Below are 10,632 nucleotides of genomic sequence, written 5' to 3' on the forward strand. Positions count from 1 at the left end.
GGGGGCGGGTGTGCAGAAAAGGTCTCCCTCCCCGTTCCCCACAACAAGACTCCCACAGGGACAGGCGGCGCCCACCGTCTGTGAGGAGTTTTGGTCACGAAGCACAATATGCAGCAAAAAAAGGATGGGAGGGCAAACGAGATTCTTAAAGGAATCACTGATTGTTTACATTTATCACAAGGTCTCTCTCATCCCTGGCGTTTGAAATTTTATGAGCCTCAACTCTGCCAGCCAAGAAGGAAAGAAAACACAGAGTCCCCAAGTCCCGCCCACCCCCAGGCTCACACTCGTGACTGCTCTTGGCTCAAGCATATGTAACATTAATCCTGGTATCTATGTGATCACCTTATCGCTGAATAGTTTTTGCCCCCACACCTCTTTGTCAGAAACTCCTTTTTATCCAGCGGCATCAGCTTCTTTTTTCTAAGACTATGAACCCAAGAGGGCAGGGACCTGATTTCCCCGCCTCACTTATAAAACTGAGCCCAGCATCATGAATAGACAGAGATGTGAACACACTTTTGGGGTGGTGGAGGACACTTTCAGTAATCTCTGATGCAATAAAGAACAAACCAACATCATCTTCCATAGTCAACCCTTAAAATGGGCTCCCTGACCTCATGAACATCAAGGCTATGAGGCCTGGTCTGGGAGATGGAACTCTCTCTGGACTTTTGTGAAAGGACGGGAGCCGGGGCTGGATAACATCTTGAGAAGACCCTCCCTGGCCCTGCAAGCAGTGTTATCATAGGGGACAAATGAATCAAAGGTAACACATCCCCTAGACAACGTCAGGGTGATGACGAGAATTCCAAGCAGGCAATTTTCATCTCTGAAATTAATCTTTACAGTTAACATAGCCTGAGCTATGGTTTTTTCAGTAGTCCTGTATGGATATGACAGTTGGACCATAAAGAAGGCAGAGAGCCGAAGAATTGGTGCTTTTGAACTGTGGTGTTGGAGAAAACTCTTAAGAGTTCCTTGGACTACAAGGAGATCCAACTAGTCCATCCTAAAGGAAATCAGTCCTGAATGTTCATTAGAAGGACTGATCCTGAAGCTGAAACTCCAATGCTTTGGCCACCTGATGTGAAGAACTGACTCATTTGAAAAGACCCTGATGCTGGGAAAGATTGAAGGCAGGAGGAGAAGGGGACAACAGAGGATGAGATGGTTGGATGGCATTACTGACTTGATGGACACAAGTTTGAGTAAGCTCCGGGAGTTGGTGATGGACAGGGAAGCCTGGTGTGCTGCATCCATGGGGTTGCAAAGAGTCAGACATGAACTTAACTGAGCCACAAGGACAGTACAGGTGCCAAGCAAGGAGGTTAGAAAACCCTGAGCCTGCTGAGCCCCCAAAGACAAATTTCATCATGACAAGGGAACTATCAAAGCAGAGGGAACAAAGTCAAGGTCCCCAGACATCACCTCTTCCCGGTCACATATTTATATCACTAAGCAAACACGGACACTGTATCTAAATTTTAAAACCAGGGAGCCAACATTCACATTCAGATCTACTTTAGCTGAGAAGCAGGTACTACTTCATGCCCCAGAGGCCTTAGAATTTCTCTGACTTTGCAGGAAGAGAAATTCTGTGGCTTCCCTGGTGGTTCTGACAGTAAAGCATCTGCCTGCAATGCGGGAGACCTGGGTTCGATCCCTGGGTTGGGAAGATCCCGTGGAGGAGGGTGTGGCAACCCACTCCAGTACTCTTGCCTGGAGAATCTCATGGACAGAGGAGCCTGGTAGGCTACAGTCCATGGTGTCGCAAAGAGTTGGACACGACTGAGCAACTTCTCTTTTGCAGGAAGAGAGGCAGCTGTAACTGGGATTAGCTTCCTGCTGTGACACTAAGGTGCTGGTGATACAGTGAGATGGTGATGAACACCTGAAGCTCCTGGTGGCCGTTTTCAATTGTCCAGCAAAGTTGTGGTGCAGCCTGTGCAGAAGCAAAGACTCTGAAAGTCAAGGGCGAGTGCGGGTGGCCGCCTACAACACATACCTGCCCAAAGTTCTCTTCATCAATGCAGAACATAAGGTCCAGTTCAGTTGGGTCATTTTCTAAGATCCATTTCAAAGAGTTGTAATATTCGCTATCCTATAAAATTGACACAAAAATTAAAATAAAGTATTTTTTTCAAAACAAACACTCATTTGACTTCTTTAAATGATTATGTTCTTCCAGTGTAATTCCATTCACAATCTCAAGAAATGCACTAGTTACTGATATCTTGTTTCCAGCTCTGCCCCACCCAACTCTCCCCTGCTGAGGGTTGTAGTTGGATCCCATCCTCTGAGAAGGGGAAGTGGCCTGCTCCGCAAGGCAGTCAGGAAATCATACAACTGGGCCTGTAGAGCTCAGTACACTCCCTGTCTCTTAAGAGTGAAAATATCAGAGGGAAGTAGGAAGGACAGAGAAAGCCCTAATTAAACGCCGGTGGTTTCAAGCTGTGCCACTTCCTGGGCTTCTATCACTCTCTGCAAGTCACTGTGAGCAAAATTCAGAACACAGGCCCCAGAGCCTGGGCTCCAAGAAGGAAAAAGAGAATGTGGGCGCCTACTATCCCCGTGGGGGATAAAATTAATTTAGACTTGAAGAGAAACTTCTGTACTCCTAGCTTCCTCATTGCACAGTAACAAAAGCATAAAGCTTAAGTTAAAGGTGAGAGCTGAAGAGAAGCTTGAGATGGGTAAGGTGGATACGCAGAGCTACGGGCCCACAGAAAAACCAGCTGAGTGGCCTCGCATGCACGCTGGCCTTCTGCCCTCCCTCCATACCCAGAGGCTGTGCCGTGGGCCACGAGTACACGGCTCACGGACCCAACTCCACAGCACACGCAGGCAGTGCAGCGGCAAGGCTGAGGGAAAAAGATGCTTCCTGATGGCCCCAGGGAAACCCTCCCCCGGCTCCCAACCCCGTGGAGGTGAACGGTGGGGTCACAGGTAAATTAAAAGAAAAACAGAAGCAAAGGATACTGGGAAAAGAGCATCGGATTTTGCTTTTACAGAAAATCCTTTCAGCTTTGAAAGGGTCAGCCTAGATTAAAAATGAGTAAGTTGAATGCAACATGAAAACCCAAATCAAAAGTCGGCAATTACTGTCTAATTTTTCACTCTTCTCCTGCAATGTAGTGGTCATTTACCCTTCTTCCATGTCTAGGATGACTTCAAATATTCTTCCCTTATCTACTGTTTGGCCTGGTCCCCTGCCATTTTTTTAGGTTGGAAAACAAAGGGATGACAGACGAGCCTGTAACCTGTTTGGTATTAGCAATTTCAATTTCAATGGGCAATGATGAGGTTTCTAGATGACCCTTGGGTTTAATTTGGTCTACCTAGTCCTGGGTAAGCAGAGGTAACTGAGTTGTGTGTGTGTCCACCGGAAATACCATGACTCTAGGAAATGTGAACAATGATTTGCTTATTTAAAAAGTTACAGAGATCAATTAACCTCTTGAACAACTAAATGTTCCCTGGTGCTCATACTGAACGAGGGTGCCCGTAAAAATCGCTGTGACTAGCACATGGCCTCAACTCCCTTTCTATAAAGCACAAGCAGCTCACGATGTCCACTGGAGTAACCCGTGTTTACTCACCACAGATTCCATGTCATTCAGAGTTATCTGCTTTCCCAGCATCATTTTATAAAACGGTCGAATGAAGAAACCTAAAACGTGGGGAAAACTGGGTTAGTTTCAAATCTTTGATGATGCTGTGCATCAGGGCACAAACTAAAAACTAACCCGCTTTCATGTGAACGAGACACCAGGGCAGAAGAATCGAGGGCTCTCTGCAGCCAGACATGGGCCTGGTGTGCATGGGGGTGGGGAGCGGACGGGGAAGCGGGGCAGTTACACTAACAGGGATGGCCCAGCGGAGAGTGGAGGCCAGAAAGGCTGCTGTGAGACGGCCAATGAGCTTCAAGCACAGGCAGGAACCTGCAGTGCAAATGCGCGTGTGCCCGGGGCGAGAAAGGCACTCCTGGCTAGGGGGGACAAAGCGGGCGCTTGCCGGGACAGTGGCACAGGGTGCCCTGGCTGGCAGGCCGGGAGGGACTGGGTAGTGGACACAGCGCTCCCACGAGGCACTGCAGAGTCTGGGCTGCTGCCCAGGGGCCAGGGGTCACCAACACGCCAGGAGGGAATCCTGTCTGCGTGTCAGTGTCATCGCTGGTGCCGTGGTGGGGAGAGGAGGACAGGGTGAGAAGGGAGCGTGGGAGACCGTGGAGGAGGCTGTGCGGCCTTCTGGGGGAGGAGGGGGCCTGAGCAGGGCGATAGCAGTGAGGAACACCCACCGTGGTTCCACAGGGGCCCCCCACACCCGTGCCAGGCCGGCCTGTGCTGCACACCTCTCAACAGGACGCGGGAACCTCGGTCCCCCTCCTCCACCTTCAACCCCCATCCTCAGCCCGCCCCAGGTGTCCCCAGGCACCCACCCCTGGCAGCAGCTCCTGCCCCCTCGGGCTCAGTGTAGCCCTAAGACGAGGCTCAAACCCCGCCGGTGTCTGGGGAGGGAAGAAGGTGAGGCCCCAGATGGGGCTAGGGGGCCGACACTGACATGCTGCGTCTCTGCTCTGCCTCCAAGGGCAGTCACGGTCTTAAGGAGCACCTTCGTTATGGGCAAAGCATTAAGAAAAGAATCCATTGATTTACAGAGAACCAGTGAGAATCTTCTGCTTAAAATCTATGATGTGAGTAAGACACCTCATGATAGACCACAGAGAACACTGTCTTATTACCTTCAACACTTTTAAAAATAACTTACCATCTAGAAGTTTCCCATGAAATACTGCCAGCCCAGCAACTCTTCCAATGAAAGTGAAATAGGACAAATGATCTTCATTACAGAGGCCTGAATTGGGATTGATCTGAAGTGTGTAGTTGTCCCTTTTGGGGAGGAAGAGAGAAAAAAGAAATGTAATCAAATCAATTAGTCCTAAAGGAAATCAAACCTGAATAGTCACTGGAAGGACTGACGCTCCAATACTTTGGCCACCTGATGCCAAGAGCCAACTGAGTAGAAAAGACTCTGATGACGGGAAAGATTGAAGCCAAAAGGAGAAGGGGGTGACAGAGGATGAGACAGTTAGACAGCATCACCAACTCAATGGCCGTGAATTTGAGCAAACTCTGGGAGATGGTGAAGGACAGGGGAGCTTGTCCATGAGGTTGTAAGGAGTTGGACACTATTTAGCGACAGAACAATAGCAAAAGAAATGCAAGCATCTGAATTTTCTGTCTCTGCCTGTCAATAGGCTTTCAGACAGATGAGGTGAAAAAGCTAGAGAACAGGGTTTATTTAGAGGTTAGCCTCTTTCCATGACCAAGGACGGAGATCTACTGGAGCTGGTGCGCATGCCCTATTAAGGTAAACCTAAGGAACTGTGGACATCTGACTGTGCTGACTGACAAAAACGTCAGTTTCTTACGGTTCGGCCGAGTACCTTTGGAAGATGAGAAACAGCACAGACCACAGGGGCTCGACAGGGACTCCCTGCCACAGGAGTGCTTAGGTAAGGAAGAGGGTCTGCGGCCATACTCCTCTGGAGGGGCTCGACAGGGACTCCCCGCCACAGGAGTGCTTAGGTAAGGAAGAGAGTCTGCAGCCAGGCTCCTCTGGAGGCCACTCTGGGATGTGGGTGAGGTGTGGGTGTGGTCTCTGATCCTCTCCTTTTTCATGGCTTTTATCAGTTTTACAAAATGGGAAATTCTTGGCCAGAGCACTGAGAAGAATACCGAGGCTGCTCTTTTCAAACAGCCCTCAGGAGACTGGCACCAGGGGGAAGACGTGGGAGAAGTCTTGGCCCCAAAGAGCACAGGCTGCTTCTCAAGGTCGACGACTCTCCTACTGAGGGACTGGGCCCAGCCTGAGGCTTTGGAGAAGCCACAGCCTGGAGGATGAGACGGGCGGCCTTGTGCGCAGCTTGATTCCCAAGAAAGCCTCAGTCTTCACGCCTGGCAGTGGTGAAACCCTAATGCAAGGGGAAGGCAGGGCCTCACCTCACAGGCCCAGGACAGTCCTCTGGGTCCTAAAGGACGGATCCTCAATTTCCCTTTAAGTAGTACAATGTCAGAAAACTATTCCTGTTCATGAGACAATGACCTTCTGAATTGTGACAGTGACAAATTCCCCGAATTAGCATAACAAATGAACAGTGCTGTTCTTTACGATAAGTACCCAACACATTTTCCATTTCAATTACATGAACCCAACAGACAAGGGAAGAATTATTTTTGGGTGTTCACATTGTACGGTATTTCACTGTGTGGAGCCAGAGTCTGTTCTAGGCGTCAGGGAGGAGGGTGGGAGGGGCTGAGGTCGGCAGTGTTCATTCACCTCACACGAGGGAGCGGCTTACTCTCTCGTCATGTGCTTTGTTGCTCAGTTATGTCTGACTCTTCACAACCCCATGAACGGTAGCCCACCAGGCTCCTCTGTTCATGAGGATTCTCCAGGCAAGAATACTGGAGTGGGTTGCCATGCCCTCCTGCAGGGGATCTTCCAAACCAAGGGACTGAACCCAGGTCTCCCGCATTGCAGGCAGATTCTTTACTGTCTGAGCCACCAGGGAAGCCCAAAAATACTGGAATGGGTAGCCCATTCCATCTCCAGGGGAATTTTCCTGACCCAGGAATCAAACCGGGTTCTCCTGCATTGCAGGCAGCTCCTTTACCAGCTGAGCTACCAGGGAAGCCCACTCTCCCATCATCTCATCTCTCTCATTTATTCATGAGGAATAAACCTGGCTCAGTGGGGGACACATTCTGAAATGCACTCCAGACACTTACGTTGCCGAATACTCGAAGAGGCCGTAGTAAGGGTTGAACATCTCCTTGGACAGTAGGAAGAACCACTCTCTGGCCACGCCCCCGTAGTCCAGACCTTTCTCCGATTCAAACTCAATCCACAGCCTAGCTTTCAGGACATCTGGTCTTTTCACAGACATGATTCTCCGATAGGACTCTTCAAATATGTTATTTCTGTGAAGTTTCATTTCAAACCTATTTGGAATATCCGCCTAAATTAAAGGAAAAAACAAAAACAAAAAAACGGACACACAGTCAGAGAGTAAATACACACCTGACTTCCTAACAGAAAAACAACAACGAGCAGAAATGATGGCAGCCTTCGAATAAACAATCAGGGACAAATGGCTCCAACTGGGACTCTGCCCTTTCTAGATTTTTCTTCACAGACAGAAAGCCTCCTACGTCAGGAGGAGACACACAGCACCCACGAGCAGCTGTCATCCACTGAGTCAGCAACACGTGCTGCGGAGGAAACTACGCTGAGTAGAGACAAATCATCCTGTCCCGCTTTTATGAGCAACTGAGGGGCCCTTATCCACCCGCTGACAACTGAAACACGGTCAGCGCTCTATATTGTTTCAGTCAAAGAAAGGGACTTCAGTCCAGATGATTAAAACCCATAGACAATCCCCACCTAGCCAGGCTGGGATGACTCTGAGCCCTGGTAGGGGCTCCGGCTGCAGGCGTGGGTCCACGATGCTTAGAAGCTAATTCTATTGCCAGGGTGGGGGTGGGCAGACTCTCATGATCAGGCCAAGGGCCACAGCTATTCAACGGTAAACATGAAAATTAAAAGGCACTTGACTGAAGTTGTGAATAACTGCTTCCTGGCTAAGCAGGCCCCGGGTCGGCTCTGTTATAACAATGGATTTGCAGAGTCGGTTTCCAGGCAGAAGGTACCGTGGAGTTTAAGTGCTAGAGTGAGACAGGGTGGGGCCCTCAGAGTCATCACTTATCCTCAGAAGAAACGCAGGTGACTCACAAAGAAACACGGGAATTCCACGGGTTCAAATTTGAGTCATTCTGAAATGGAGGCACCCAGGAGCTCCTTTTTCTTAAATTTTTTTTTCCAGGAGCTCCTTGATTCGGGGTGATGGAAAAGAGAACAAAACCCTTAGGGGGAGCTCCCCGAGGCAGAGGCTGGGTTCCAGACATCCCCAGTGCCTAACCCACAGCAGAGTGGGGAGAGGGCATAACTGAGGGAGTGGAGCGGGCTGGGGCAGGCGGGCGGGAAGCACAGGCAGACAGGGAGATCTGAGCTGTGGGAGACACACCCCTTTTCCCAGTGAGCCGAAGCCAATCAACAGTGACCTGTGCGAAAACACCCCAGAAAGTGAAGGCACAAAATGAGGAGAAGACTGGGAAAATCCTCACCAGACAGGTGAAACCAAAGTGAAACAGAAAACGCAGTGTTAAAGGATCTGGGGAGATATGTCAGTAGAAAATATAATATTATAATTTAAAACACTGCCTACAAAAAGCCTTACAAGATTTCTTGGTTTTGCCAGAATCTTAATGGGTTTCCCAGTGAGAATTTTTACTCTGAAAATGACATTTGGTCTTAATATGCCAGAATATTATAAATTATATTTATGTTGTACATATTGGAATTTAAAGGGACAGACTTGAACATTTTTATAATTATAAATTGAACATTTATAATTTATAAATTTATAATTCATATTTAATAAAACCAAGGTTTTATTAAATAGGGTAACCATAAGCAACTGCATAGGCTTCTCCAAATTTTTTCACTTGGTCCTGAATTATTGTATATCTCATAAAATCGTTTCTATCTTTTTATGTATTACATAAAAAATTACCTTCCGGTGATTTAATATGTTTTGAGTTGGCCAAAATGTTTTTCTGAAAGATGATATGGAAACACCCGAAGAAACTTTTTGGCCAACCCAATAATACTAAGTTAATATTCACTTAGAAAGATGGTAACAATAACCCTGTGTACGAGACAGCAAAAGAGACACTGATGTATAGATCAGCCTTATGGACTCTGTGGGAGAGGGAGAGGGTGGGGAGATTTGGGAGAATGGCATTGAAACATGTATAATATCATGTATGAAACGAGTCGCCAGTCCAGGTTCGATGCATGATACTGGATGCTTGGGGCTGGTGCACTGGGACGACCCAGAGGGAGGGTATGGGGAGGGAGGAGGGAGGAGGGTTCAGGATGGGGAACACAGGTATACCTGTGGCGGATTCATTTCGATATGTGGCAAAACTGATACAATATTGTAAAGTTTAAAAATAAAATAAAATTTAAAAAAAAAGGAAATTCAGATCAGAGATCCAGGTGGATTAAAGTGCAGTGAAAAAAGGAAAGTAGCATTTTTGGTATAGACATAAAAGTAAGAAACAAGTTCTCACTGAAGTAATTTTGGTAACTTACGAATGACTAAGGCAACATTTTTGGAAGACATGTACTCACAGGTTTCTTTAATTTCTTTCTAAAGTAGTCATATTTCTGCTTAAATTCTCTGGAGTAAGGAACAGCCTGGAAGACAAATGTATACATATAGATAATATGAACAATGCAGTTGAAATTTTACGTACATGAAGCCGACGTTCAGAAAGTTTCATGAATCGTGAGCCTTAGAATTGTCACTCCTCATATGATCACTGAAGTTTACATGATGCCTACACACCACATGGGAAGTTCTAGAAATGATTAAGACCATTCAGCACTGACTGAGGCTTTCATCCCTGAAAACAATACGGATGTTCAAGAAATCACTTAGAGATATTATCAGTTCAGTTCAGTCACTTAGTCGTGTCCGACTCTTCGCGACCCCATGAATTGCAGCACGCCAGGCCTCCCTGTCCACCACCAACTCCCAGAATTCGGTCAAACTCATGTCCATTGAATTGGTGATGCCATCCAGCCATCTCATCCTCTGTCGTCCCCTTCTCCTCTTGCCCCCAATCCCTCCCAGCATCAGAGTCTTTTCCAATGAGTCAACTCTTCGCATGAGGTGGCCAAAGTGCTGGAGTTTCAGCTTTAGCATCATTCCTTCCAAAGAAATCCCAGGACTGATCTCCTTTAGAATGGACTGGTTGGATCTCCTTGCAGTCCAAGGGACTCTCAAGAGTCTTCTCCAATATCACAGTTCAAAAGCATCAATTCTTCGGTGCTCAGCTTTCTTCACAGTCCAACTCTCACATCCATACATGACCACTGGAAAAACCATAGCCTTGACTAGGCAGACCTTTGTTGGCAAAGTAATGTCTCTGCTTTCCTTTCAAGGAGTAAGCGTCTTTTAATTTCATGGCTGCAATCACCATCTGCAGTGATTTTGGAGCCCAAAAAAAGAAAATCTGACACTGTTTCCCCATTTATTTACCATGAAGTGATGGGACCAGATGCCATGATCTTCATTTTCTGAATGTTGAGCTTTAAGCCAACTTTTTCACTCTCCACTTTCACTTTCATCAAGAGGCTTTTTAGTTCCTCTTCACTTTCTGCCATAAGGGTGGTGTCATCTGCATATCTGAGGTTATTGATATTCTTCCCGGCAATCTTGATTCCAGCTTGTGCTTCTTCCAGCCCAGAGTTTCTCATGATGCACTTTGCATAGAAGTTAAATAAGCAGAGTGACAACATACAGCCTTGACATACTCCTTTTCCTATTTGGAACCAGTCTGTTGTTCCATGTCCAGTTGTAACTGTTGCTTCCTGACCTGCATATAGATTTCTCAAGAGGCAGGTCAGGTGGTCTGGTATTCCCATCTCTTTCAGAATTTTCCACAGTTTATTGTGATCCACACAGTCAAAGGCTTTGGCATAGTTAAAAAAGCAGAA

General features: G+C 47.3%; 1 protein-coding gene across 4 annotated transcripts in view; it reads right to left on the reverse strand.

The window, feature by feature from the left end:
* The window catches only part of NEDD4L (neural precursor cell expressed, developmentally down-regulated 4-like, E3 ubiquitin protein ligase), a 295,197-nt gene that overhangs the window by 22,685 nt on the left and 261,880 nt on the right, over positions 1-10,632 (reverse strand). For all 4 annotated transcript variants that reach the window (XM_010854760.1, XM_010854759.1, XM_010854758.1 and 1 more), the window contains 5 exons: positions 9,262-9,327; positions 6,795-7,024; positions 4,771-4,892; positions 3,603-3,673; positions 2,009-2,104 (listed from right to left, as the gene is read on the reverse strand). In XM_010854760.1, the coding sequence (XP_010853062.1) occupies positions 2,009-2,104; positions 3,603-3,673; positions 4,771-4,892; positions 6,795-7,024; positions 9,262-9,327 (585 nt within the window). The remainder of the gene's footprint in view (positions 1-2,008; positions 2,105-3,602; positions 3,674-4,770; positions 4,893-6,794; positions 7,025-9,261; positions 9,328-10,632) is intronic.

Source organism: Bison bison, unplaced genomic scaffold (genome assembly GCF_000754665.1).
Source record: "Bison bison bison isolate TAMUID 2011002044 unplaced genomic scaffold, Bison_UMD1.0 scf7180017864349, whole genome shotgun sequence".
NCBI lineage: Eukaryota > Metazoa > Chordata > Mammalia > Artiodactyla > Bovidae > Bison > Bison bison.